At 52.7% G+C, this 27,895-nt stretch overlaps 8 protein-coding genes across 8 annotated transcripts; 4 read left to right on the top strand and 4 right to left on the bottom strand.

Moving 5' to 3' along the window:
• Positions 1-1,058: 1,058 nt before the first annotated feature.
• FIBRA_02988 (uncharacterized protein) lies at positions 1,059-2,933 on the top strand (the record flags this gene model as incomplete). The annotated part of the gene is made up of 12 exons (XM_012324834.1): positions 1,059-1,095; positions 1,146-1,153; positions 1,215-1,268; positions 1,324-1,329; positions 1,385-1,530; positions 1,584-1,627; positions 1,691-1,750; positions 1,800-1,950; positions 2,005-2,142; positions 2,206-2,482; positions 2,540-2,622; positions 2,675-2,933. The coding sequence occupies 12 exons, from the start codon at positions 1,059-1,061 to the stop codon at positions 2,931-2,933; spliced, it is 1,263 nt and encodes a 420-aa protein (XP_012180224.1).
• Positions 2,934-4,361: 1,428 nt separating this feature from the next.
• FIBRA_02987 (uncharacterized protein) lies at positions 4,362-5,862 on the bottom strand (the record flags this gene model as incomplete). Its single annotated transcript, XM_012324833.1, has 2 exons — positions 4,362-5,417; positions 5,482-5,862. The coding sequence occupies 2 exons, from the start codon at positions 5,860-5,862 to the stop codon at positions 4,362-4,364; spliced, it is 1,437 nt and encodes a 478-aa protein (XP_012180223.1).
• A 3,727-nt stretch (positions 5,863-9,589) lies between these two features.
• FIBRA_02986 (uncharacterized protein) lies at positions 9,590-13,893 on the bottom strand (the record flags this gene model as incomplete). The annotated part of the gene is made up of 9 exons (XM_012324832.1): positions 9,590-10,612; positions 10,673-11,790; positions 11,844-12,776; positions 12,834-12,866; positions 12,918-13,122; positions 13,174-13,337; positions 13,409-13,434; positions 13,489-13,566; positions 13,631-13,893. The coding sequence occupies 9 exons, from the start codon at positions 13,891-13,893 to the stop codon at positions 9,590-9,592; spliced, it is 3,843 nt and encodes a 1,280-aa protein (XP_012180222.1).
• Positions 13,894-14,918: 1,025 nt separating this feature from the next.
• On the top strand, positions 14,919-18,677 carry FIBRA_02985 (uncharacterized protein; the record flags this gene model as incomplete). The annotated part of the gene is made up of 3 exons (XM_012324831.1): positions 14,919-17,490; positions 17,549-17,745; positions 17,799-18,677. 3 exons carry the CDS (start codon positions 14,919-14,921, stop codon positions 18,675-18,677), a joined length of 3,648 nt encoding a protein of 1,215 aa, XP_012180221.1.
• Positions 18,678-18,982: 305 nt separating this feature from the next.
• On the bottom strand, positions 18,983-19,580 carry FIBRA_02984 (uncharacterized protein; the record flags this gene model as incomplete). Its single annotated transcript, XM_012324830.1, has 6 exons — positions 18,983-19,002; positions 19,055-19,074; positions 19,132-19,225; positions 19,258-19,278; positions 19,340-19,524; positions 19,576-19,580. 6 exons carry the CDS (start codon positions 19,578-19,580, stop codon positions 18,983-18,985), a joined length of 345 nt encoding a protein of 114 aa, XP_012180220.1.
• Positions 19,581-19,798: 218 nt separating this feature from the next.
• FIBRA_02983 (uncharacterized protein) lies at positions 19,799-21,877 on the top strand (the record flags this gene model as incomplete). Its single annotated transcript, XM_012324829.1, has 5 exons — positions 19,799-19,919; positions 19,972-20,215; positions 20,269-20,530; positions 20,584-21,759; positions 21,815-21,877. 5 exons carry the CDS (start codon positions 19,799-19,801, stop codon positions 21,875-21,877), a joined length of 1,866 nt encoding a protein of 621 aa, XP_012180219.1.
• A 250-nt stretch (positions 21,878-22,127) lies between these two features.
• FIBRA_02982 (uncharacterized protein) lies at positions 22,128-22,577 on the bottom strand (the record flags this gene model as incomplete). Its single annotated transcript, XM_012324828.1, has 1 exon — positions 22,128-22,577. One exon carries the CDS (start codon positions 22,575-22,577, stop codon positions 22,128-22,130), a length of 450 nt encoding a protein of 149 aa, XP_012180218.1.
• Positions 22,578-23,036: 459 nt separating this feature from the next.
• Positions 23,037-27,645, top strand: FIBRA_02981 (uncharacterized protein; the record flags this gene model as incomplete). Its single annotated transcript, XM_012324827.1, has 6 exons — positions 23,037-24,715; positions 24,765-24,961; positions 25,022-25,158; positions 25,219-25,416; positions 25,472-26,008; positions 26,065-27,645. 6 exons carry the CDS (start codon positions 23,037-23,039, stop codon positions 27,643-27,645), a joined length of 4,329 nt encoding a protein of 1,442 aa, XP_012180217.1.
• Positions 27,646-27,895: the final 250 nt, after the last annotated feature.

Genomic DNA, 27,895 nt, shown 5'->3' with positions numbered 1-27,895 from the left:
AATGAAATCTCACCAGGCCGATGAGCACACGCTACACGGACATGACATGTCTTGCACTCTCACGCTTACCAGCATTCGACAATGCCCCCACTCTTATGCCTCGACCCGCAGCAGCCCTAATTACCGTGAAGGCCTCAATAACGGCGGCTTACGGCAGAGCTGTCCGCTTCTTTCGTCGACCGAGATGGTTCAACAAAAGCAAATAAGCACCAAAGAGCAGTTCTCGACAGTTATGAGTCCAGGTGGATCCACGAGGGTGCTAGCGGTATGTCAAAAAGTAACCATCTGGGCTTCCCAGAAACGTCAAGCGCATATCTTGACATGGTAATGCAGACCCAGGAGCTGCATTTACCCAATTTGTACTGGGACGAATTTCACCGATCAAGAGTCACCCACCTCATACAGTAGTGTACAAGCTCGCCCTGACAATAAGGTAAGAACAGGGTCGTCGGTGTAGCTACATACAGAGACAACTTACTCGGGAACATATTACTTCGTCTCCGTCTCAGGAGACACCAACCATCCTCTTCCAACCTCCGTCCCGAAACCGCAACCTTACGCGACGAACGTAAATGTGGCTTATTTCAGAGTCGTGGTAAACAAATTTTCCGAACCAATGAGCCAGACCATGTTGAATCGCGAGCACTCAGTCCAGCTTTCTTGTCGCTCCCCGGTCATTTAGAGATGTCTTTATGCAGAGTGCCCCAGACCAAATTTTGCTGGGCAGTGAAACTTCTCCAGAGAAGGAAAACGTCGACCAACGAACGGTTCAAGACGATCAGCCGTGCGTACTTGGATAAGTCAGGTCAAGACATTCACAAACGCCTCCAGCTCGACGTGTGGGCCGTGACTCCGAGCCGGCAACCTGAAGAAGTCAGGCTGGGGAAGAACGGGGAGCGGGAGCGCCGGCCCGAAATCTTTCCCGGCCCGTTACCGGCTCGACTTCCTCAGGAGCACGCTCAGCTCGGCCGTACTTATAGGAAGGCGGAGCAGGCGATGGCATCTGCACGCTATAGCCTGATTCCATTTCGTCCAGTCTTGCTCTTGCAGAGGAAACCATGTCGTCCGAAATGAAGAAACTCAACGTCCTGATGTGTATGTGCATACAAACACTTATTTGCTACGCGTTCTGACGGATCCTCCAGGTGGTACTGTACGTATAATTCTATTCTGCAGGTCCTGTCAACGTGGTTGTATATGTGTCCGTAATTCAGGGAGAGTACACGACCGGATGGACAGGATCAGGCGCATCCAAGTCGGACAAGAAGGTCAGTACCGATCTGCGCTGATCGATGCATTCGCCACTGAACTCAGCGCCACCAGATTGGTGTAAGTGCTGCATGCGAGTATTCACACACAAGACAAATGAATTTCCGTGTCATAGGTTGTTGGACTGACTCTCTTTGACCTTCGGAGGTTGGGAAAGGTGGAGAAGCTCGGCATGGTTGGAACGAACGGGTCGAAGTTCCCTGCTATCCGGAAACATCTGGATGAGAACATCGCCCAGGTATACACAGATATGGACACGACGTACGTTCCCGACTTTGCCGATGCGCGTGGGTAGGATTACTTAGTGTCTCCAGGTTCGATGCATTTCCAGAGGGCGCTGTAGTGGATCCCGAAGCCTGTCAGTGCCTTGACAAATAAAGCGGCCACATTTTTCTGACCTGCGTCTGGTAAATGTATCTAGACAAGGCCGCTATCGACAAAATGTCAGCTGGGGATGCGGTTGTAATCTTCACCCCCGATAGTATGTTCTCTGCTATTCGCCGCTGTGTATGAGCTTAAAGAAGTTGCAGGTACACATTACCCTATCGCTCTCTATGCGATTGAGCGAGGTATCCATGTCCTCGTCACCAAACCCGCTGTCCAGCTCCTGGCTCATCATAATGATCTTGTCGCTGCTGCAAAGAAGCACAACGTCGTTTGCTTTGTAGAACATCACAAGCGGTTTGTCCTACCCTTTTCTCACCTGAATCCCGTTGACCTATTTTGTGCGTATAGCTTTGATCCGGTATACAGCGATGCGAGAGCTCGGGCTGCATCTCTGGGAGAGTTCAATTTCTTCAGTGCATGGATGAGCCAACCGAAGAGCCAGTTGGAGACTTTCCGGGCGTGGGCTGGCAGAGATTCTGATATCAGGTAAGCCCTGCACGATCTTCGCAATGCAATGAAGACGTGTGATTCTTACACATTGTGCTTCAGCTATTATCTGTCGTCTCACCACATCGATATCCATTGCTGGATCATGCAAGATAAAGCCATTCCGACGCGCGTGACAGCAAGTGCTGCGACGGGTATTGCTACCAGCGAGCCATACAACTGCGTGCCCCAGACAGAAGACACGATTACGCTCCTTGTCGACTGGCAATCTCTATCGAGCTCGAAACATAAGGGTACGGCGGTCTACACCGCATCGTGGACCGCCCCCATGAAGTCCGGGGTTCACTCTGCACAACACTGGTATTACATGGCCGAGAAGGTCCGTGAAACTCCATTGCACCGGCGATAGAGCGGTGGCTTAGTTCTTTCTGCATAGGGCGAGATCAACGTTGACCAAGCCCACCGTGGATATGATATCGTCAACGACGAGTCAGGCAAAGCCTGGTACAACCCATTCTAGTAAGTTACACATACACCCTTCTTTCCGCTCCTGATGGAATATCGGATTTAGCATGAAGTACTCTCCGTCTGAGAGCGGACACTTTGACGGCCAGCGGGGTTACGGTTACGTTTCAATCGAGAAGTTTGTCGACGCCGCTCGGAGCGTCAATGCAGGGCTCACGACGCCGGCGGATTTCGACAGCCACGGCCTGCCGACGATCGCTAACACTGTTCTCACTACTGCCATCCTCCACGCTGGCCGCATCAGTCTCGACGAGAAGAGGCCTGTCAACATCAAGCGTAGTAACGACGAATGGATTTTGGAGTAGGCGGAGGTCCCGCGCTCGATCGCGTAAACGCCTGACGTCGCGAGGGCAGAGAAGACATCAAAGGTACATCAGAAAAGGGGCGTATGTACTCATCAAGTGTATACTACGTATTCGGTTCGTACTTGAATCGCGCAAGCCGCGACGCGGTGGCTCGTCTGGTGACTGTTCCCCCTGGCGGGCACTGATCAGGCGATGATCTGAATGCGCGGGACCGGCAGGTGTGCCGTCGTATTCGACGACGATGGTCTCGCACGATAGAACAATCAGACTTGATCATATCCGCGAGACCAGGCCCCTCCTCGTGGCCCAAGGACATGAAAATGCGACAATCCTCCCGATCTGTTCAAGACGCTCGCACGGCGCTGTCGCCGGTCCCTGAGTCAGTAGGTTCGCAACATATTCTGTGCGTCAAGGCTGTGTCTCCAACCATATGCCATCTTACCTCACCCTGGTTACCCAGAAGCCAGCGAAAGTGCACTCGTGTCTTGTGTCCAAATGATTCGAGGGTGCTCCGCAGTTCCAGACTCCCAGGAGCATCCCTGAGCCCGAGATCTCCAACGACACTCGAGTTTAACCAAGCGCGCACTAAAGTTGACAGCGATGACGACAATGATTGATTCGATTGAAATGATACTCTGTAATGTAGACAGGATGCGTGAACGATGTATTAGCCCTTCAGGCCAGAGTGGAAATGACGAGGACGAGGACGAGGACGACGGTATAGAGGAGAATCAGAGTCAGATGCTGCAACATTGACGACACCCGCAGGAACAAGGAGTAATACGGACACAGTGCGCGGGCTGAAGATGAATGACAATGATGAATGCGGGAGCGAGGAGCCAAATAAACTTTGTACAATAAACCTGAAGAATAAGATAGAACGAAGGCAATTTAAAAGGATGGGGAGCCTGTCGAGCTCATCGCGTAAGGCGATTCAGGGGATGGGGCGCAGCGGTAAAACGATGGTATGCATAGGGTAAACATCGACAATGAATGTGTTGTTGAGAGTTCGATGGAGAGATAGAGACAGAATCCCGGTACGAGCAACAGGGTTTACACGGCAGAAACTTCACAGAGGAATGAAGTTGTCAAGCTAATCGTACACCAACCACCACCGCGTACACGTTGACGCATTGCCGTATATCATTCCTCTGGCACGACCCTGTCCTCCGGCTCGTACAGGCCTCTGCGCTGACTGTGGATGTTGAGAATATATGAGAGACGATTGCAAGGGAAAGGATGCATGGATGATGTTGAATTGCAGGAGAGATGCGCGTGATATGCCGATAAAACGACGTGTATGGTATGATAGTACATTTTGCGATGATTCTTGGAATATTGCATCGAACGACGAAGCTTTTTACAACCTATTACACCAGACTTGAGAGCGTAGAGCCCGTGGCAGCGAACACAGCAGCACAGCGGGCATCATGAAACCACCGCCTGACGAGGAGACGGGACGTTCAAGCTGTGTAGAGCTGGGCGACCGAATGTTACAAAGTCGTGAGGCAGATATTGCTCGGGCGTTAGCTCCAAGCGCTGCTTGTTGATCACAGGCTCAAAGGTCGGAGATCCCATATTCTCTTTGTCGTCCGACAAGTACGAGCCCGAGAATAAATCACTCGAGTAAGGTGTTGGGCTGGTTGGTGTTGCAGGCATGTCGTCTGAGAGATCCGATGCCGTAGTCGAAACACTCATCGGGGTATGAACCTTGGGCGAGTACGAGCGGACCGGTGTCATAGGTAGGGGTGCAAGGGATTGACGGTTGAATCGGCCCCCTTGAAGATAGTATTGCACAACGAATGTCGCCGCTTTGGAATAGAATGCATATGAATACTTCTTGACCAAAGTCTCAGAGAGATCGTTGACATGTTTAGACAATCGAGAGTCGAGGAGCTCAACAATCTCTAAGCATTCTTCAGTTTCTTCAAACAGGTGACGACCCTTGCCACAAAGGTAACGCGCCAGAGTTAGAGATCCCAAAGCGATGGCGGAAGGAGTATACTGGACGAATTCCCGGTAGAACAGTGTGATTTCCATGAGAAATCGCGCAACATGCTGGACCTTCGCTTCCTCCACGTACGCGCCGCAACACATCAGTCGAAGCCACGCTTCAGCCGTCGGGTGTCCAAGGGTCCATTGAATGGTTGACAGGACGTGTCCCTCCATCTGGATGAATGCGGACTCGTCGTACGTATCCCGACAAATCTGTGCGAGGTCCTGAACGGTCGGTACCCGTTCTTTCGCATCCTCGAATTTAGCGGCGATCCAAAGGGCCGCGCAGCCGACAAGTTGATAGTGCTTGACGTACACAATGCGTCTTGATACATAACGATCAATGATGTTTAACGTGAGATAGAGTGTCTCCGGGCGGAGACGGAAGGTGAAATGGATCTCGACGAGGAAGTCGACGAGACACGGGCGCATGTGCCACCTAATCTCAGGCTGCTGGTCCATTGATGTGGTGGAGGACATGGTGTACCGCTGTACACGCGCTTATCAATCAATGACTGCAAGACACTTCGGAGGAAATGTGACGGTAACTAACCTCCATTTCATGCATGTAAAATTGAATCTCATCTCGATACTCTTCTTCCAGGTAAATACCCTCCCTACGCAGTGCAGTCAAGTACGCATCACGCTGGCGCTGTGCGAGCAACTCTGCCTTCACAGCGCGAGGCGTTTTGCGAACAACAGCCTGTGGAGGATAGAGCGGGGAGTGTTTGCGGGACTTTGAAACACCATGGGGCGAGGGGCGTTTCTTGGGGTAGGCGGACAGGCGGGCGGCTTTGGAGGAAGAGTTCGAGACGTCCTTCATATCTACTGCAGAAGGAGAAACCAGTACGGATGAGCGCGATTCCGGGAGGTTGTCAGACATCGGGTAGACAGAAGGAGCGGATGGTTCGGGAGAACCAAGTGCAGTAGACATAGCCACAGAAGGCAAGGGTCAAGCACGTCCCTTGCGCTTGGATAGCGAGGAAAAGCGCCCACGGAGAGGTGGATGGAATAGTAGTTCAACAGAACATGACAGTGGGCTCGGCTGCCAGCTCACGAGGAGCGAGAGGGAACAACGAACGCGTGACAGCGTGGCAGGGGTCACGAAGCACGGAGACTCGACTCTTCACTGGGACACTGAACACTGCGTGCACAAAAGTCATCGGCGACACCGTCGATCGTGACAGAAAGCCAGCCGGGTGGCATGGATCGGGTGCAACGCCAAGCGGCTGCGCGTGCGGGGGTGATTTGAGGGCAGTAAAGACGAGAGAAGGGGACTTACTGAGGAGGGGAGTACGGTCATGCGATGGGGGTGGAACAAAGGGGAGGATGGAAGATGCAGAGAGGATGTGTGGAGGGAGGGGCAAGTGCTAGAGAACGGAGAAAGGATCGTCAGCGTCGTCGGTCGTGAGGAGAGGAGGGGGAGGGAGGGAGGGAGGGAGGCCGTCGACGACAAAGACGACGAGGCAGGGAGGAGGAAGAAGCCAAGGCCCGAAGACATATAAGGGAGCCGGGAATCCGGGAGGATAACGCGATAACGTGTCAAAATCAAAAGGAAACAAAAATGAATACAAGGTCGCAACGTGAGCACTGAGCAGCCGCCCATCGGCTCATCAAATAAGGCCATCGCCCCCAATCTGTCCGGCCCTAGACGACCTCCACCACCAAAGCGCACCGCCAAAGCAGCGCGGCCACAGAAATAAATAATACGATAGCAAAGCCAAAACCCAGCTCCAGCCTGTGGCCCGCTGCAGAAAGCTGCAGCCACAGCTACAGCCACAGCCACAGCCACAATCCAGGCGCCGCCTGAAATGCGTCCACTGTACTGGGTCGGCCCGCCCTTCCCACGCCCCACGTTCCCCGACGCCGCCCCTGGCCAAGTGACGTCGTCCTTGTGCTGGTCTCACCTCGGGTAGTCTTCCACCTCACTGCTCTATTCATCAGCACTGCGCTTGTCTGACCCGGTGGCCACTCACCGGCTGCGATGTGCTTGCAAATATCCCGGAAAATTCTGCAAAATATAGTCAGCAGTCCGTCACTATCGATATCGACCCCGCCTTCACATCGACAGCCGCACATCCGCCCCTTGCTCATCGACATCGGCATCAACATCCGCCTCCATCTCATCGACATCGCCCACTGTCTCATCACCAGCGCGTGCACACACTCACAGAGTAGCCTGATGCCTGAGCTTTCTGACACCAACGAATCCCAACGGAAAAGACTGAATTAGACGCGGACCTTGCGAGATTATTTGCTGGCTTGCGAGACTAGAGTGCGGACAGAGACAATGAGCGAAAGACTGAGTCAGGTAAACGAGAGGCGGGTGGCGATCTTGTGCCAATTTCTATCCTGTCGATGCGTAATGCACGGCAGTGCAGACAGTTCGCAGGGTGCGACGGCGGCTGCGAGGAGGGGTCGGTCCCACGGAATGAGACCGGGGAGGGAGCCTGGCAGGCTGCGGGGTGTGTCGAGGAGCAGGAGGGGGGCGAAAACTGCGACGACGCGCTCAACCTTCGAGTCTTGAAGCTTGACGACGCAGACGACGTGGACGGGGCCGTTTGGTCAGTTGCAACGCACAGAGGGCGTGTTCTCGCTTATTTGCCTCGGCGCACATATCTAGTGCGCTTGGATTCTCCCATTGGCCCGTTTCTGGGCGCGAGCCTCAACACGTTGTCTGCCTGCAGGCATACACGGTCTGATATGAATCCCTCATTCGGCCATTTAGGTAAGCCTTCTAGCCAGCTGTCGCTCAAGCTCCTCCGCAGGCCCATCGCTATCGCTCGCTTTATTCTCCGCTTCAGACCATTACATCCACGCTTCCACCGTCTTGACAATGATAGTAACCTAATACGACCATTATAGTGAGCCGTTCATTTGCCTTGCTTCTCGCCCTGCGATCCGTGCCGCCCGGGTCTTGATCCAACCCGTGCGGAAGTGCGTAAGAGCTAACGGCCGTGGGCGCTGTACGTCGTCGCAGTGATATTTGATAGTAATTATCACTAATTTGCGTGTTACAGGCGCAAGAGATGGATAGCTAAGTATACCGAGCTATGTGTCAGACTACTATCCATGTGCACGGGGAGCGCTGATGTCTGCAGCAGGCCAGGCCCCCTTCACATTCTTTATCCTCTTTGGACGCTTTCCCTTCCATCATTCACCGTTATCGTGCTCATCAGGACGCTCGTGTTAGCCACTTTGATTGAGGAGAACGACCCACCGACGCCGCAAGTTCACATGACGCATTTCTGACGTTCATAACATGATATCGTTATATCTTTCATGACAGGGTGTTGTATGGTGACAAATTCAGAAAGCACCGGAGCTTGGACGCGCGCGACGAGAGTTGTACTGCATCCGCTGGCTACGTCGGGGCACGGCCCAGAGGCGCGGAGGGGAGATAGCATCGTGATCGCCCTTACGGTCGATAGCCGGCGAGCCGCACAGGATCAAACTGTCACCGCCGCCCGCAATACTCGGGCCCGACAAGAGCACCCCCGACGAGCTCGTTTAGACGTGCGGTCGGGGAGGGGTTCTATGTAACGCTGGGCGGGAATGTGAGGCTTGTGTTCAGGAACTGGACGGCGCGTGAACGGTGAACCGAACATCAGATATGCGGTATTAGTAGTGTGAGTGCACCCGGACACAATAAGACGAGGACAGGTGAGAATACAGGTTGTTCTTATCCATCAAGGGTGTCGTATAACATGTGGAAGACCGGGCCAATGGGTGCTTTCCAGCTGGCGTAGAAGCCGGGGGTTTGTAGCAGCTTGACGACGGACTGAATGGTGCGAGTCTACGGGCGGACTCTTGGCTGGGGCAGGCTGCAGGGCGTGGAAGAGCGGATGGCCTGCGGGGGAATCGAAGACGAGCATTTGCCTGATAGTGTCTGGCCCGTCCAGACGCACTGTGTGGCTCGGGGAAATCTCGAGGATTCGTGCGTCCAGCGGGGAATATTCCCACGGGGTCGCGTGCAGTCGCAAGTAGCAGAGCTGCTGCATCCGGCCCGTCGGCCCCCACCTGCCAAAACGGGCGCCAGATTCGCGTCAGATCGATCGGTGGCCGAGCTGCCGGCCCCGGCCGACAAGCATTTAACCTTCCGTTTTCGGACAGCCCAAGATCAGCATTTCCGATTTACAGACCGGGGCCAGCCACACGTTGACTGACCAGACTCCCTCCTGTACTCGCTTATGTACCAGTCTATCGCATGCACGCAATGCGCATGTGTCCACCCCCGCAACTGAAGACAGCGACAGCGACCTTGATCCTGATATCGATACCTCCAAGGCACCAGGCCACGAGACGCCTGGATGGCGTCGATAATCGCTGTCTCGCATTGGCAGATGTCTGTCACCGCGACTGGATAAAGGAGCGGTATATATCGGCAAATGCTGTCGAAAAGTCCTCTGATGCCGCGAATATATTTACATGACTGATCACACTTGAAACGAATTTACAGCTGCCTGGCGGCATCGACAAAACACTCTCCAGCACCGTCCAAATCCCCAGCAGACAGACTTTCGGACTCAACAGCGACGGCGTGCCACCAACTCCCACGCTCACTCGGTGTGTCAAGAAAGCCAAGCTTGCACGAGCGAGGAAACGAGATCAATCTAACAATCGCGCAAGGGAAAAGGATAGTCGATGACTTTGCCAAGCCCCTAGTCCCGGTGTCCGCCCATCAAGAGGGCCATCAGGTCCTGGGTACCCTGAGCGCTACCCCCAAGCATTCCTTGCTGCTGTTGCTGTTGCTGCAGGTGTGGGGGCAAAAGATGCGGCATTAAATGCGGTGGCAGCTGCTGTGGTTGCTGCTGACGCATTCCCAGATGCGCCCCCGGTACTTGTCCAGACGGTCCATGCCCAGGCCCAAACCCTGGTCCCTGCCCTTGCCCCCGCATCCCAACGCCGCCGCCGAGCCCTAGCAGCTGCGCCTGGTTGGCTGCGCGCAGATCCAGGTTGTGTTGGTGCCCCATGCCACCCATCGACGCCAGCCCCAGGGGGTTCTGTGGGCCGGTCAGACCACGAGCTTGAGGGCCGCCTCCGAAGCCAAGACCTCCACCTCCACCAAAGTTGTTCAGCGAATGCTGCACAGGCGACCCGCCGTGCAGTCCACCTTGCAACCCACTGCCCATTCCGCCCATCTGTCCTCCGATGAATTGCGATGGGTCGTGAGGAGGCCGTCCGCCGAGGTTCGCTAGTCCGGGGGGCAGTCGCTGAGAGGGCCCCCCAAACGCATTCTGATTAGCAATGGGAGAGGGCGCGCCCCGGAATTGTGGCTGTTGTTGCAGGGGCATGCCTCCATTACGCAACATCGCTGCTTGCTGCTGAGCATACACAGAAGAGGCCGGGCCAGAATACATCTGATCGAGATTGCGCTGTTGTTGCAGCCGCACATTGAAGTGTAATGGATCGTCAAGTTGCTCGTTGAAGAGGACGCCGCTTGGCTCCCTGCTTCGGGAGCGAGGAATAGGGGGACGAAGACCAGGGACCATACCGTCGGGAACGAAGTTTCTGTCCTCGAACCGACTGTCGTATAAGGACTCTAGATGAGGATTCTGCGGGAAGTGTTGTTGGGCGTGCATCTGGTTCTGCAAGTTGTGCAATTCGGAGTGATTCTGTCCAAATGGACTACTTCCAGAGGGCACACGACCTGTTGGCGGTATTTGTGGTGAACCGCGATGGCTCTGTAGATCAACGAAACAGCCGTCTAGCGACAGGAAGCAGCAAGAATTAGGTAAACTTACCTGAGCGGAGTTTTGCAACATAGCAAAGATATCTTCCATTGTTCTCGTTTCGCCGTTATTGATCATTCCGTTCATGCTCACGGGAGTGTGCCGTGGATCAGGGAGAGCTGCGGACGACGGGTAACTGGAGAGCCCTGGGGCCTTTCTTCCACCTCCAGCCTGGTTCTCTCTAGCCTTAGAGTCAAAAAACTTGGCAAAACGGCTTCCCTTGCCAGTAGCATAATTCACACCACCCGGGACATTCGCACCAGCGAGGTCGATGGACCCGTTGGATGACATACTGGTAGCACCGGGATGTGCATTTCCTACGTCACTGTATGCTGACGCAGATTCTGGAGAGAGACCGAACGCTGCTCGTTCGACGGCCGACGGCCGCCTGAGTTCATTCAGCTGGCCTAGGGATACAGTATCGGGCAATTCATCATATGAGAGTGATGACTGTGTGAGATTTCCGTGTGATGAAAAGCCACCCATCACGCGCGAGGTATCACCGCCCAAATGTCTTGAATTCGATGCGAAATGTGGATCGACACCGAGCCCAGACATACCATCACGGCTCAGGGCAGGATGTGTAGAGTTGGAGGGGATGCTAGCCAATTTATGGCCGGGGAGACCATGAATACCTGGTGGAGGGAGTTGACCTGGAACGGAGTCGAGATCCGATAGGCTTTTCGTGAGGAGAACATCGGGGCCTACAGAACCAGCGGACGATACACGTGAGCCAAACGCGAGTAGACGAGAGCCAGGAGGAGGATTAAATGCAGACGTCGGGGATGCGTTGGAGGACTCAATTGACATCTCTGATACTTGGGTCAAGGAGGCCGCACTCGCAGGAGGCAAGGAATTTGAAGTGACACGAGAGCCCAGCAACCTAGATCCTTCGGATGCTTGGTCTACAGATGTTGCGGGCAACTTCGCGGAAGCAGACTCGCCGGATGCAGTAGAGATCAATGTCAATAGCGACTGAACACCGTTCGTAGATACTGCTGTGGCCTTGGTCAATTGAGGGTTCGGTTGAGCGGCATGATTAGGAAGCTGGTTGAGGCTGTCCAAGGGAGATTGTGTAGTAGCGGTGATATCTCTTTGTGTCGATCGCAAGGGGGAAGAAGAACGATTGTCTGTGAAGAGGTTAGCGAGAGTGCCATTATTCCAAGCATTGCATATTGCATACCTTTCTCGGGGACGTCTTTGACATGCTCGAGTTCAGGGTTAGAAGTGTCGTTCTCCGCTTGTGTAGGAGTTGAGCCAGCCGACGCTGCAATATCCGTCTCGCCATCCTTCCTCGCCGCTTCTCGTTTCATCATCAGCTTGAAGAGCTGTATCTCATCGAGCTGGCTATCAGGTGCAGCCGAGGGCAACAGAGGTTGGTTCGATGTCGGAGACGACTTGTCGGCTTCCGACGCCTTAGACGTAGATTCACTCTCCTTCTCTTGTCGCTCCTTCTCTTTCATTCCCTTCTTCCATGCTTGAATGCCATCGAGCTCCCCGTCGCTGGTTTTGCCGCCTAGTATACCGCCACCAGAGGTTGATGGGACGTATGTCTCCATCCAAGCAGGTTCGGCTTCTCTCGCCCTGTCACGTTCCCGGCCATCGTCGCCTCTCCTCTCTCGCCCAATTCCCCGTCGAGGGCGAGTATCGCGGTCATCTGAGGTACCCGGGCGCTCGCGATCGCGGTCATCGCCTTTATCCCAGCGCTCGCGCTCTCGTTCCCTCCTAATAGCCATCCTCTCGTCACGCTTGCCATCGTCTCTCCAACGCCTTGGGTCATCGTCATGGTCACGTTCCGGATCTTTTGCGCGGAATTTATCGCGGTTATCTCTTTGGTAGGTATCGTCCCGATCGCGTTCGCTGCGATTGTGAGAATCATCCCATTCACGCCGATGGTGATCATCCCGCTCTCGTCGCAAATAATCGTCCTTGTCCCGACGGTGTTCATCCCGGTCAGTATCCCCACGACGATCACGGACTCGGTCCCGATCCCTGTCTCTTTCGTCACGGTCACGCTCACGGTCGCGTCTACTAGAGGAAGGGTCTCGTCTCGTTCTTGACGAGTCACGTACACGAGAGCGAGGTCTGTCGCGGTCTCTGCGAGAACTATCAGGCTCTAGACATAATACATGAAGCCGTTGTTTCCGCAATGATTCGAGAATCAAGGACTCACTGTCATCTCTCCCCGCTCGCGAATTATCAGGTCCTATTGGACATTCAGCAAACAGGCCTCTGTCAATTATGATCTTGCACTAACCTCGTCTCCAATCATCGCTGGTCTCACCGGCCTTCCGCTTTACTGCATCCCTGGCATCGTTCCGACGAGCAGAAGTAGCAGAATTCTGACCGAGTCTACTAGACGTGCCAGATACTAGATGAGGGGCAGAATCTCTGTCTTTGCTTCGCAAACCATTTGAGGCAGATGAAAGCGCGAGCCGATCCCGATCATACTTGTCCGACAGCTGTGCCAACGTTTGAGTAATTGGAACGGAGGACCCAACCAGTGCACCTACATTTCGCAATCTTTCCTGCCCCTCCTTGTCCCTCAAGTCTCGCTCCCTCTCCCTTTCCGAGTCTCGATCCCTCTCACGCTCGCTTGTGCGGATGGATTGATGCCTGAAATTTCCCATCTGAGAAGGCTGAGACAGAGTTGAGCGAAATGACGGCCTCGAAGAATCTAACGGATATAACGGATAACGCGCTACTTTAGAATTGGAATCGACACTGAGTAAGTTTTGGAACACGCACCCCCGTCCTCTACATCTCGTCGGAAACTAAGAAAGGAAAAATCAGTGATATCCATAGACATAAAATGTGAGATAAATTACCGTCTTTCTCTGGCATTGGTGGAACCGTTGGACACATCAGCGTCCTTTTTGGTAGATGTTTGTTGTTCATTCCAGTCCCTATAGGAGAACGTGTGTCAGTCGGTGAGTGCGGATGCACTCCAGGAGGACACAAACAACTCACCCAAACCAATCTTTCAACGACGGCATACCATTGGGAGGTTGGACGAGAGGAGATTTGCGAAGATACAGGATCTGCGCTCGAGTGTAGACACACAAGAGCCTGGGTGGATTGGCAGTGCTTTTGTTGCTGGAGTTGTCTGCCGTGTCAGAATCTTGCAAAGTGGCATTGACCACAGCTTCGGACAAATCGTCTATTGCGGCATCCTGAGCTGGCGGTGGACCGTCTCTGCTGTGATTTGACACGCCCATAGCCAAAGTTGCCATGCCAGACAGGTGTAAAATGTTCGAGGTAGAGGGAGGTGAGTGAAGTGCTAGGGCTGGGCCAAGTCGGCCAGCTATCGCGGGACTTGAAGTTGCTAGCGAATTTGGAGCGCGCTTCCGGAATGGGCTGGTCGCCGCCTTTCCCGCCAAAATCCTTTTCGACGACGTCAAGGAGTCGTTTCTTGACTGCAGCAGACATGCGATGCATGAGCCCACACTCAAACACTTTATTCTGAAGCAGAGGGTCTTCAATCTCTATCGGCACGCTATACGTGCATCAAGATGTATGCCATAGGCTTTCCCCGTGCGCCACCTCTGACTGGAGTTTTCAGCGATCCCAGATTCCACGGCCCGCAAAGAAACAATTACATGGATTCGCAGTGAATTTGAGAGAAACCGTAACATACACGACGTGGTTCGTGGTTCGTAGACACTGCTGAAATATTTCTAGTGCTAAGTGAAAGTATCCACATCTACAGGTACTGATAGAAGATAGACTAGCAGTTGGTCGTCGTGAACTGCTGCATATTCTCCCCACGACTTCATTTCGCGCTTCACGGGGATGAATGCATAGGGGTGCGCGGATCGATGTTATGGCCATATTTTTCGAAGGAGTAGGCGCCAACACCTCGTTCCATAACCGCACTCGTAGGGAGTATCTATGTACATACATAGCTGCTATCATGCGAACACAAGGCTAGCTTCAGCATAGGTCCCTTTGGCTTCGATATTTCCCTGGATATCTGGTGTGATATGCGTTGGCGCTGGCTGAATCGTCAAACCTTAATGCGTGGTCTGCTTATCGTTTCATCCGTGGTTCCTAATATCTTGCAAGCGCATCCATCTCGCCGTTCTTCAACCAGCCGTAGCTAATATCAATGTGCTAGGGTGGTCCCTTGCTATTTGCGATTGATGTAAGGTCCGTGAATTTTGCTGCGCCTCTTTTATCCTATTGACATATAAAATCTCAGCTCCTACTCGTTTAACCAACTTTTCAGAACCTGTCTGCCCGGTCTCATTTTTATACGATGGATATCTTCATGCGAAATATCGCCTTCGCGGTGAGTTCTCGCGATCTCAAAGCGCATCTAGCCGTTGTACTGCATGGTCCAGAATTTCTTCGTCCTGGCGAAAATCCGATCAACTTTGAGGTTCGCATATTCAGGAGCCAGCAAGGACGAGGTCCTCCTGTGGGTTTCCTCACACTCCCGACAGAGGAGATTGGTGCTCGCTTTTTGAAGTTATACGGAGAGCCGGCTCCCTCCCAGACCATAACGATGGGGAGGCGGATTGTGTTCAAGCGCAGTAATAGACAATCAAACCCTGACGTACTCGACAACGTCCGTCGCCGTCCATTCGTCCATCCTAGGGAGGTCCAGGAGAGAGAGGACCGGGATGCTGAGCGCCAATCTATGTCAGCTTCGATTAAGACCATCCAGTTTGGTTGGGTCTGCCGCGACGACGTGTACTCCGTCGAATGGGAAAAACAGTGCATACATAAAGCCACTCTCGTGTACGATGAGGATGCAAGAGAATTTAGGATCAAAGCTGAGGACTTGGACGATGACGATCGTATGCCTATCACCCGTACCATTGGCTTCCGCGCCGCCCAAATGTATTGGACATCTGCAACTATAGACAATCTAGGCGATCCAGCGATTTTCTTTCATTTGAATCACCCACCGTCTTTTGAATCTGAGTCTGATACACACCTCACTCAATTATTCTCTCGGCTTGTCCTAGGACGGGAACGGCAGCCCCCCACACGCCGACGGTGGGAGTCATTTACTAATGAGCATGTATTACTTGCGCCCTTCACTTCCCTCGCCATTCGCATCATCTGCAAGAGGATGGAAGATCTTCAAACATATCGGAACTTTTGTCGTGTCGCACAGAGGAAAGTTGATGATTCTGCATATCCCATCGTGAGGCGTTCCCTGTTTGGCCAAGATACCCTCACTGTATTTTTCGCTTGGCTGTCACACCTGGAGTGGTCCGTCGCATTTCAAGTGGAGGCTCTTGCAAGAAGTCATTTAATGGACCTCAGAGAGTTGATAAGTCTACGTCCTGAAATCGAAGAAACACTTAGAGATCAGGGTGCAGGGGTCACTAGCGCAATCCTCCGTGATTTCCTGTCACGAGTGAAAGCTATATTCTGGTTCGGAGAGAAGAACCAGGAGCACCAAGATTCTGTGCAGGCCCTATTTGCTCAATCACGACGGGATTGGTCGATTTCGTCTCTTCTTCTCCAGGAGACGTCTGTTGACAATTTCAATTGCTTCCATGTCGTTGTCACTCCGACGACAATGTATCTTGAAGGGCCGTTCCCGGAACGATCGAATCGAATCATGCGCATGTATATGGCCAATCAGGACAGTTTTCTGCGGGTTTCTTTCGTGGAGGAAAACAGGCTCATGTATCGTTTCGACCGCGAACTGGATGCGCGCGATTTTGTGAACCGCAGGGTCAAGCACCTTCTGTTGAATGGTCTCACCATAGCTGGCCGTCATTTCGACTTCCTCGCGTACTCGCAATCAGCGTTGAAGGAGCATGCAGTATGGTTTGTAAAGCCGTTCAATCATACCGATCGTCGCCAGATAGATGCGGCTACTATTATCTCAGGTTTAGGCTCCTTCCATGATCTGGCATTCGACGAGCGGCTGATTTACTGTCCGGCTCGATACGCTGCGAGAATATCGCAGGCATTTACCGCCACAGACTCATCGGTCTCCGTCGAGGCTGAAGAGGTCGTACCTATTCCTGACATTTGGGACGCAACACATACCTACAGCTTTACTGATGGTGTTGGGACAATCTCTCCAGACCTTGCACAGGCTATCTGGGACGAACTTCGTGCCAAGCAGAAACGCAGCCGACATCGGACTAAACCTCGCGCCTATCAGGTGCGATTCATGGGCTCAAAAGGCATGCTGAGCGTCGACTACAGGCTGGAAAATCGTTTGGTATGCTTACGCGAATCGATGATCAAGTTTGATGCTCCCAATTCCTTGTTCATCGAGATTGCCAGAGCCTTTGACAAACCCGGGAGGTACTACCTCAACCGTCCGTTGATCATGCTTCTCGAGGGTCTTGGGGTGCCTTACAGCACATTCCAGGCCCTTCAGGATGCCGCGGTTCAGAACGCTCAGGATTCGGTCGAGTCTCTCTCGAGCTCTGCACGCTTGCTTGAAGCGCACGGGCTGGGCACTTCATTTCGCCTCACATCAACAATGCTTAGCTTACACCGCCTTGGTCTTGGACCCCTCCATGAAGATATATTTTGGCAGCAAATGATGGATTTTGCTGTCAATCATGTCCTCAGAGAGCTCAAACACCATGCGCGGATTCCCGTCCCTGATGGATGGACTTTAGTTGGCGTGGCGGACGTCCATGGATTCCTGAATGAAGGAGAGATTTTTGCATGCGTTCATCCGCAAGATTCGTCTGTGCCCATATATCTGGAGGGTCCTACTCTCATATCCCGCTCGCCGACCATTCACCCTGGTGATGTCCAGGTTGTGCACGCCATCGGCCCGCCACCGCCAGGCTCCCCATTCGAAAAAGAGCCCCTCCCGAACACTGTGGTGTTCTCCATAAAAGGTGAATTTTTACGAATTTCAGCAGTCAACTGATACCCATAAAATTATCTGGTCACTAGGCGGGCGACCTTTACCCTCCTACCTCGGTGGTGGTGATTTGGATGGTGATGTATACAACCTTACAACAATGCCTTCAATGAGGCCGCGACGAACGTATCCCCCAGCTCGGTACGATCCAGCTCCGAAGAAATTTGTTGATCACCCAAGTACAATGGCAGATGTTGCCGAATTCGTGGCAGAGTATATTATCAGTGATGTTCGTACCTCAATTGCTGCGTGTAACTTTCATCTCACGTATAACTTGATCAGACCCTGGGGATTATCGCCATTAATTGGCTCATTACGGCTGATCAAAGCGGGCTTGGAATTTTTGACCCAGATTGCCTCAAGTTGGCCCAGTTACACAGCGATGCGGTCGACTACCCGAAGAGCGGCATCCCTGTGGCTCTGGACCAAATTCCCCGGTTGAAGCGTAAATCCAAGCCTGATTGGAATGCTCCGGAAACCATCACAAAGGAGAGCACGAATTGGTACGAAAGCACCCGGGCCATTGGGCACTTATTCCGCGCAATTGAACTCCCAGCATTGCAAACTGTGAAGAGAGCGTCACGATACCAGCGCCGCCACCTGTCTAACGGAGATGAACTTAATTTGGATGACATCCTAGCAGAATTCCGTTCGGTAGAGCCCCATCGGGCCGACTACTTCCAACTCACGATAGAGCATCGCATTTCTGAGTTCATTCCTCTTCCGGAGGAAGGAGATGTCGATGAAGTGGACGAAGCAGCTATCACTAGAACATGGGAGCTTTTGAGAGCCTATGGCACTAGACTTCGAGCCATTTGCGCTGACCATACGCTTTCTCACACTCGCTCTGCTATGTTGACCGAAGAAGAAGTAGTCGTCGGTACCATCGTAGCAAATTGCGCCCAACCTCGCAAACGTAAAGATCTCATGTCACAGATGCGAGAACAAACGGCAACTCTTGTAAACAGCGTTCGGGTCGAAATATCGGGCGACGACGATACTCCCGCAGAGGAATCCCTCAGACGCGCTTGGATTGCCTACAAGGTTGCACTTATCGATCCCGACTATTTCGGAGCGCGAAGCTTCACATGGATCGCCATGGGAGAGATTTTTGACGCAATAAGAGACATCGAGGCGGAAGATCGCAAATTATTGAGGTAAAATCAGCTGCTCAGGGGTGAAGTCTCCACTCTTGCTGCTATTGTAGAGACAACTTAAGTGAGGGCTGGTTTATGACTGAGAGTGTATTTGAGGCTTGCCAAGCGATTCGACATGGATCCGATGTACAATATGATAATACAGGGGTGCTAAACTCACATGTGTAAATAACAGCCTTTACTCTATGGAAGCGAAGCTGTAAGGCACCCTTCGAGACGAAGGGCCTGATTGAATCGATAAAGGGGCCGACTACAAGACCCTGTATGCTGCGCATTGCGGAGGAGCGCGAACGTTGAAGAACATAAGGCTTATGCAGTGTTGCGAAGTACTGTGCGACAAATGAGCGACGACCGCCGATATAACCGTCAATCTAGACTTACTCAGAATCACTGAATCGCCCCTGTGAGTGAATCGTGTCAAAATGATAAGGGTATCAGATGTTCGCCAAATTACACACCGCAAGAACATCTTGCTGATGAACCTATCCTTGTTTACAGGCTTTTTGTTTTTACCCTTGGGCAGTTCTGTCCACATCTGAACGAAAGTTTGCACTACGATCAATGAGCAGTGACGATGAACATACCTCTTTTACATTTTCCAGTACCTGTAAGACCAATGTAAGCGCAGAGCAAAGGCGGAGGAGCAGGAAAGACGCGCCATGTTACTGTGCCTATCGAACGCCTTCACGCGAGCGAGAAGTTTTTTGTTGTTTCGTAGCGAGATGAGGACTTGCGTATGATTTCTGACGGCCTGCTGTAATACGGATAATGGGCCCTGGCTGATTTCGTGCTCCTCCAAAGCACGAAGCTGAGCTTCATCGAGCTCTGATTTTGGTACATGGACGTATTGACTTATAGCGTGTCAGCGATGACTGCAATTTACCGATAGATAATGCACTCACCTCATGGCGACCGAAAGCCGTTGGCGTATTTACACTTGGATGAGATCTGGAGAGAGAACGTGTTTGGGCGCCAATGAAGCGGTCGAAAAGTTTGGCGACTCGATCACCGATTGGTCCTCCGCTCACCCCAAGATCGACCAGGCTTTCAGGCAGCCTTATCTGAGTCTCCCATTTCACTCAAGACTCGCATTATATTCCGCGTACAACAGCCAGACTCTACAGAATGGGACGAATAAAGCAGAAGGGTAAGGCAGGTGCTGCCAAGGCCTATGTAACCCGTTCATCGGCTGTCAAAAAATTACAATGTTCTCTCGCGGACTTTCGACGGCTATGCATTCTTAAAGGTGTGTAATTGCATGTCCTTATGTTCTAAACAAGACTCACAAGTACATGAAGGCATCTTCCCGCGGGAGCCCCGCAGCAGGAAACGGGCGAATAAAGGATCATCTGCTCCTACGTCTTTCTATTATGTCAAGGACATTGCATACCTCGCGCATGAGCCAGTGTTGAAAAAGCTGCGAGAACACAAGGCCTTTGCAAAGAAACTCTCTCGTGCTTTGGGGAGAGGAGAATGGAGCAGTGCGCAGAGTTTGGAGGAGAACAAACCTGTCTATCGCTTAGACCACATCATCAAGGAAAGGTTAGTGACGGAGCGACCTGTCAAACCTCCGCTAGCTTATGCAGATCTTACAGATACCCAACGTTTGTCGACGCCGTTAGGGATATCGACGACGCGTTGTGCATGATCTTTCTTTTTTCATCGTTACCTTCGAATTCCCGAGTCTCCCCATCTCTCATTGAAAATTGTTCTCGACTCGCATCAGAGTGGCAGCTCTATGTTATGCACACCCACGCTTTGCGTAAAACTTTCTTGTCTATTAAGGGTGTTTATTACCAGGCCGAGGTAATGGACCAAACAGTGACATGGCTGGTACCTTATCAGTTCACACAGAACGTAAGTCGGCTGTGGATGAATGCGTCCTGAATGCTTATGCACTCCCATCTCAGATACCAACCGATGTCGATGTCCGAGTGATGCTGACGTTCCTGGAGCTCTACCAAACCCTTCTCGGGTTTGTCTTTTTCAAACTCTACACAGATGCCGGTCTCGTCTATCCTCCACCACGAGATGTGGCAAAAGATGAAACTGGGGCCGGTGTCGGTGCGTTCCGGATACAGGAAAGTACGTTGCCGCATCGCCCTATTGATGTTTCAAGAACGAAGGAGGTGGAAGTCAACGGGAAACGAGTGTCTACCAAGGATGTCAGACAAACAATCAAGAGCATCCGAGCTCCTAGCGTTACTGATGGTGACGTAGAAATGTCTACTGCCGATCCTGCTCTCGCCGAGGAAGATGAAGAGTTTGTACCCCACCCTTCGACGTCCAACCAAGAAGAAGCAGCATCTCTCCCAACGCTGAAATCCCTTGTGGTACTTCCTCAAGCTGACTCATCAAAATTATTCGCCCACCTCACGTTCTGGTTGTCACGAGAAACGTCTCGCCCCATTTTCGAATTCATCGTACGTTCATTCGGCGGTCGGATTGGTTGGCCAATGTCATCCGGGAGTGGCTCACCCTTCGAAGAGACAGAGGAGTCCATTACACACGTTATCATTGATCGCCCTGTTACCGAGGGCGTCAGCGAAAGCGAAGAGGAAAAGCAGAGGAGAAGAAGGCGTAAGTACGTGCAGCCGCAGTGGGTTGTCGATTGCATCAATGCGGGGAAGATTTTGCTTGAGGACGCTTATCTACAGGGTAAGACACTCCCACCTCATCTAAGTCCATTCGGTGACTACGCTGGCGCATACGATCCCACGGCCGAATTCACGAATGATATCGCTGCGTTGGAGGAGTCTGACCTAGAGGTCGAAGCTGACGGCGAAGAAATGGATGATGAAGTCGGCGCCGAAAGATATATCCCTCGCCCAGAGCAGGAAGCCTTGAAAGCAGCAGCAGAGGCAGATAGCGAGGCAGCCCTACGAGCAGCAGAGCTGAAGGCAGAGGCTGCTGGTGTCGACTATGGTACGTTTGAGAAGCAGGCGAAGAAGGTCAAGAAGAAGTCCAAACCGGAGGCGCAGGAGGAGGATGTCGGAGAGCAAGAGATGAACAAAATGATGATGAGCAATAAGCAACGGAAGCTGTACGAGCGAATGAAGTTTGGGGAGCGGAAAAAAGCAGCAGAGGTACGACTTCGTCTAATTTGCATCATATACACTCAGTCACATCATTATCTGATAGCGACAAACTCTCGAGACGAAGAGAAGAGGTCTCGAGAAGAGAAGACAGCGAGAAAGAACATAGTTCTTTGTGCATTGCAAGCATTCAAACTGTGTTTATTCCACTACATGTGTCTCTCTTATCCCGGTCATACGACTCGACTACATGCCTGCCTACTCGGTCTAGCTAATAGCACATTGATGAAGAAAAGATGATACACTGAAAAGAGAACTCTCAGAATAAATTTGTTATCGATGGTCTTCAACAAACACTGTACAAGGCGATGCTTCGTCAGAAAAACGGGAATCGTATCAACATGTTGCTTACCATGTGGCTATATATCGCCCGACTCCCAAGCATCCAAAAGTGAATTCATGTCAGAGACAAGTGAGTCCCATGTCGTGGGAGATATATTGAAACCTTTCTGTCGGAGTCTGCGGAGGGCAGACCAAACCCAGTTCTGGCAATTCCAATTGTAATTGTTGCGAACAACGGGAACCTCCCCCTCAAGGATGCGCTCCATGGCTGGCAGGGCATCCGCGGGAATATTGCCGACTTTGAGATCGCCCCTCCAATTGCTGTTTGTGAGAGGCGCATCAGAGAGGGTTTCGTAGAAGAAGGTGTCGATGTTCCCCGCGGCGTTATAGATCTTGCCGATGGGACGGGCGTCGGAGCCAGAGGTCCTGATTGTCAGAGCCCAGTGGAGAGGAAAGATGTTGCCGTAAGCGTCTTTGCCTCGCCACGACTGGGTGACTTGGAGCGTGTACACGCCAACGTTGGCCATTGGTCTAGATGCGATCGTCGTCAAATCAAAGTCGGATAACGGCAGCGAAGACGAAGTGCACACCCCGGGAACAGATGGTTAGACGTAATAAGGAAGGGGGTGCCGAGATATACGAGGACGGGTGGAAGTGGGAGTAGGAGCAGCAGGAGTACGGAAAGGAGAAAGCTGGGTGGGTGAGGAGGCGTTCTCCTGGTTGCTTATGAGGCGTCGGACGCAGGCCATGGCCACTGTGGCTCGTCCAAACGGGAGGACAAAGCAGAGGCCGTTTGGCGATGGAATCAATGGGCCTGCTGGCACGTGACTGGGCCGGCGCTTTGGTGATAGGGCCTGCTGCCGAATGAGGACAATGCGTCTAGCCTCTCCCACCTCACTCCTACGCCAGGCTGGATTCTCCTACGCATCGCATCCCTTCGAGTGTAGTCCGCGCTCACTCGCTTCCCAGCCTGCTGCGTCTGTGGTATGGTTGGAAAGTTTGGCCTTAGCCTTAGCAATAAGGGTTCCCCATCCCGCCAGGTCCGCGCCGACACATCCACCCCTCCCCCGCCATACCGGCAGAATGGTTATGAGGATGGTCATGAGAACCCCATTCTCGCGACAGCAACGACGACTACGACGACCCACGTCGTCACGACCACTACTCACACCACCACTCATTTCTTTTCTCTGCCTCTATGGCGGCGGCGCGGGACTGCTGCCTTTCCTACCGCAACTGCAACTCCAGTTCCGTCGCGTTTGTCTTCCGATGAGTTTGGTGTCACCAGGCCGCCCACCAAGCTAGGTCCCCCGGTTAGAGATAAAGATCTTCCCCCGACCCCATCTCCCGCCGAGGACAATATGGGTCAATCTTCCCATGTTGTTACTGGTTCGTTTCGGGAACGGTATCATGCTGGGATCTCGGCGCCAGTGGACGCTGACATACGCGGTGTGTCTCCTTCGTCTACTTTCGCACCACTCCTTCCGGGGTCATCTACCACAGGGGAATCCTCGTCTCAGCCTGCTGTCGCGCTCGCCCGCGCTGCACTGGGCATTGGGTTACCTCATGTCATGCCTGCCTCGATTTCTGCCTCATCGTCAGCTACAGACCTGCACGCGCACTCACTGAAGCCTCCTCCCATACCAACGGAAACATCCCTTCCGAAGCCTAGTATGCGGCGAGTCAAAAGCTTTCAGAAGGAGCCAGACGTTGCTGTCGAAGAGTCTAGCTCGCCTGTCGATGTACGAGAACGCAGGCGGGCGAGAGGTCTATCCCTTGGACCTTTCCATTTTGCATCTAATGTCAAAGGAAAAGAGAAGCAGTTGGATCCAGAGGCGTCCGATGAAAACTCCCCCTCGGTACCCAGGCCTTTATCCAGGAAGAGTTCATTTTGGTCGAGAAGACGAGTCGATTCTCAAGCAACTCCCCCAGTCCCTCCCTTGAATGCCGAGCCTTCACTGCGGCCGTTTATTCCAGCATTACAGCCAGTATCTCCTTTTTACGCTGACACGATAATTTCAAGCCCTCGTCCTAGACGCAATTCTTCTTCGCAGACAGTAGATTTGCGTCGACGACATTCCGAACGATCTCCTCCACCATCAAGTCCGAAATTCGAATCTATTGAAGATATGTGTCCCCCAAGGCTGTCGGTGCCTGGGCCCTCATCCCCAACCTCGTCTCGATTGCGCCGTCCTAAACGACCCAAAACAGCAGACGCTGCATCGAGTCCCCATAACTTATACTTTCCTGTTGATGTCCCACGAGTCATCACGTCCTCTCCTCCTACCGAGCAGCCTCAGCTGCAGCCAGATACCCCTGTTATTCCGGATCCACCGTCGCCATTATTTCAAATATCTCCGGCCACTCGCCCCCGCGCGCAAACTAATCCACCCCTCCTTCATCGCTTATCGATCAATCTCTTTGGGTCCTCCCCGACATCAAGTACCCCATATATCGCGCCTAATCCATTATACGACTCAGTAGTTGGCCCTGATATACTAGTGGCATCCCCATCTTCTAGTTACGAGTCATCCCGTTTATCGCTCACAAAGCGCTCGGTTGAGATTCCGAGACCGCGTGCTGACGAGGAGCCTCCGGAAGTTTACCTTCAGAGGTTAACAGAGGCTGTAAGCAAGGCTGAGGTTGCAACTGTCCTTGCGTCTAAGTAAGTATTTTTCTGGAAGTCTTGAGACAACGGTTTGAATTTTGGACAGCTCGGATCCATTCCATGCTCGCGCTTTGCGGGCGTATATAGATCGATTTGATTTCACTGGTGATCCTTTGGACGTTGCCTTGCGGCGATTGCTTATGGATGTCGGGTTACCGCGTGAAACGCAGCAAATTGACCGTGTCATGGAGGCATTCGCTGCAAGATATATGCAATGTCACCCAGACCTATTCATCTCTGACGGTACATCTATTTCCGCTTTGACTAGTCGCGTGTCCCTTGTATCTGACGTGTCCATCTCAGATCATCCTTACATTCTGGCGTTCAGTCTTATCATGTTGCACACAGACGCATTTAACAAGTCCAACAAACGGAAGATGACCAAGCCGGACTACGTGAAGAATACTCGCCTGCCTGGAGTGCCACCTGAAGTGTTGGACGTGAGCCCTTTGATTTCACTCATAAACGTGTTTGTTTATCTCTTGCCCATATGTTCACAGTGCTTTTACGATAACATCGTATTTGTACCCTTCATTTTCATCGAAGATCCTGTTGACATCAATGGCCAACGCGGTATCGTTCCTGAAGCGATTAACACGCGACGCATGTCCACCATCAATGTGCCCACTACTCCGGGCGGAGCTTCTACGCTCCTCGGTAAGAGCAATAAGATTGATCCGTATTTCCTGATTACTCGTGTAGGCGGAGCGGATCACTTTTTTTTTGACTCATATTCTGACTGACTCATATCAGAACCTGCTTGATGACCTTCGTGTCAACGTGGTATCGTTTGTGCCCTTGCAAAATCCGTACGTCTACCAGGGTACTGCAGGGCCATGGGACGAAGAAGAGCTCCTACGCGTATTCACCATGGCAGGTACCGTAGATATTGTGATTGAGAATCGTTATACTGGCTCGCCATGGTTTGCGCTTAGCGCAAATGGCGGGTCAGGCCCAACGTTACCGAATGCCCGAGGAGCATTGCCACCGCTGCTGACTTCCTACAACGAGTCGTGCTCCATCAAGGTAACCAAAGTTGGAGTGTTGTTGCGTAAAGATGATAGCGTGGAGGGTGGACGTCGTGGGACGAATCGCAAATGGCGAGAATGGTGTGTTCTCCTGACAGGATCGCAGTTATTGTTCTTTCGCGATCTGTCTTGCGCGACATCAATCCAAGCACAAATCAACCCATCAAATGAGCATTTGGTGCAGAAGCAGAACCTACCCCAACCGGATGAGTATGCCTCTGTCAAGGATGCAATTGCGGTGTTTGACAAGTCCTACACTAAGGTATGCACTTTGTCCACATGTCAAAGCTCCTCCGATAGACAACTTAGTGTGTGCAGCATCCTTACACCTTGCGCCTGGTCATGCCCGATGGCCGCCATTATCTCTTTCAAGCCTCAGACGGGAAGGAAATGAATGAATGGATTTCGCGTATCAACTACTCCAGTGCGTTCAAGACCGCTGGCGTACGCATGCGTCCATTGGGGATGTCTCGTAGAGACATTGAACTTACAGGCATCGCGGCAGCGGCATCCCACCTGCGAGAGATGCACCATCGGGCTACTCCTCACGCCCCTCCTCGAGTGCGTACATGGTATGCAGGTGGCCTGAACAACGTGGAATCACCATCAAATGATCCCTCAAGTTCACTTGGCGGCGTTTCCACACTCCCTGCTTCGGCGCCTGCAAGACAGACATCAGGTTCTTCGACCATATCTTCGTCCCAGTACGAGAGTTCTTCGAGGCTGTTCAAGGCAACATTTGACGAGGTGAAGACTGAACTTGCTTCTGGCCGATCATCTCTTCAAGAACGCCGCGAGCGTGTACGTGGGCGTCAACGCACGTACAGTCTAGAAGATGCCCCTCAGTCGTCCGTTATGTCACCATCGTCGCCCACATCGCCAAAGTCCGAGCTCCATCAGCATTCACGTCGACCTTCTCGCTCAGACATCATTCGCAGCAAAATCCACGACCTAGAAGAGCGGATCTCACTCATCCGAACCCAACTTGACACAGACATGCGATTTGTCCGCAACCTCGCCGTTCTGACACCCTTTCAGCGCTCTACTCGCGATCGCGTACAGCTAGCCGTACAAGGGGCAGCGAAACGAATCATGCAGATGCGGCTGGAGATGGAGAAGCTCGTGTGCTACAGGGATGTCTTGTCTGACGACTTGCTCGCGGAAGAGCGGGATTGGGCACAGACGAAGCGAATCGCAATGCGCGCAGCGACGGACCAGTTGGCGTTGTCAAGGCAGCATACCCAGACTCGACCAGAGCCACAGACGACGTGGAGGTTGGATGGGTTGGAGGTACCTTTAAGCACGTCGCCGAAAAGCATTCCGCGCACTACCAGCATGTCAATGAGCACTGTAGGGCATGACTCGTCGCTCGGGGATGAGTCGTTCCACTCTGCCGTGTCGAGCGTGGAGTGGCATGACTTGAGCCCGGGCTCCGCTGCCTTCTTGGACTCCAGAGGCCTGGATGAAGCACATGCGTTCGAATCTCCGAGGACATCGCCGGTCATCGAGTTGTCGAGTGCGCCCAAGGGAGAGTTTCCGTTTCCCGACGTGGCAGGACGAGGGCAAGCTAGACCGCTTGTGGCACAAGCGTCTACGGACAGTACAAGGTCCAGTGCGAATCACGACGACGAAGGTGGACACGAAAAGTTCTTCACGGCGGCTGAGACGACGGAAGAGCAAGCGGAGGAGTGGGACAAGACGCGCGCGGCGAAACGAGTGTCGTTGGTCAGATTACCGCCGGACCTACGGATTGCGGTGCTATTTGGGAAGCACGGACGCAGCGAAAGCATCTCTGAAGGAACGGCGACAGCGCCGTCGTCGCCCGACCGCAGCGGAGGGTCGGATCCATATAACCACTCGCGGGCCATTACAGAGACGTTTGCGATGTTGGACGTGTAGAGACGGACGGTTGGATTTTACATTCATTTGCATTGTCGCACTGTTTTGCATTTTTATCGCACTTGCATCTAGATAGAGTACTTTGCAGCAGATTCGACTGGATATGTTATTGTATACGAGGCTAATTCTACCGGTGTGGGATTGAGCGCCACAGACGCGTCGGGTGGCTGGACAGGGCAGGCGTCGTTGCCAGGGACGTGCGCAGCCGCGGCGGTCGCTTGCTCGCTGCACTCTCACCTCTGCCCACCGT

Source organism: Fibroporia radiculosa (assembly GCF_000313525.1).
Source record: "Fibroporia radiculosa TFFH 294 genomic supercontigs, scaffold1521, whole genome shotgun sequence".
In the NCBI taxonomy this organism is placed as follows: Eukaryota; Fungi; Basidiomycota; class Agaricomycetes; order Polyporales; family Fibroporiaceae; genus Fibroporia; species Fibroporia radiculosa.
This window is presented reverse-complemented; position numbering and strand designations above follow the sequence as displayed.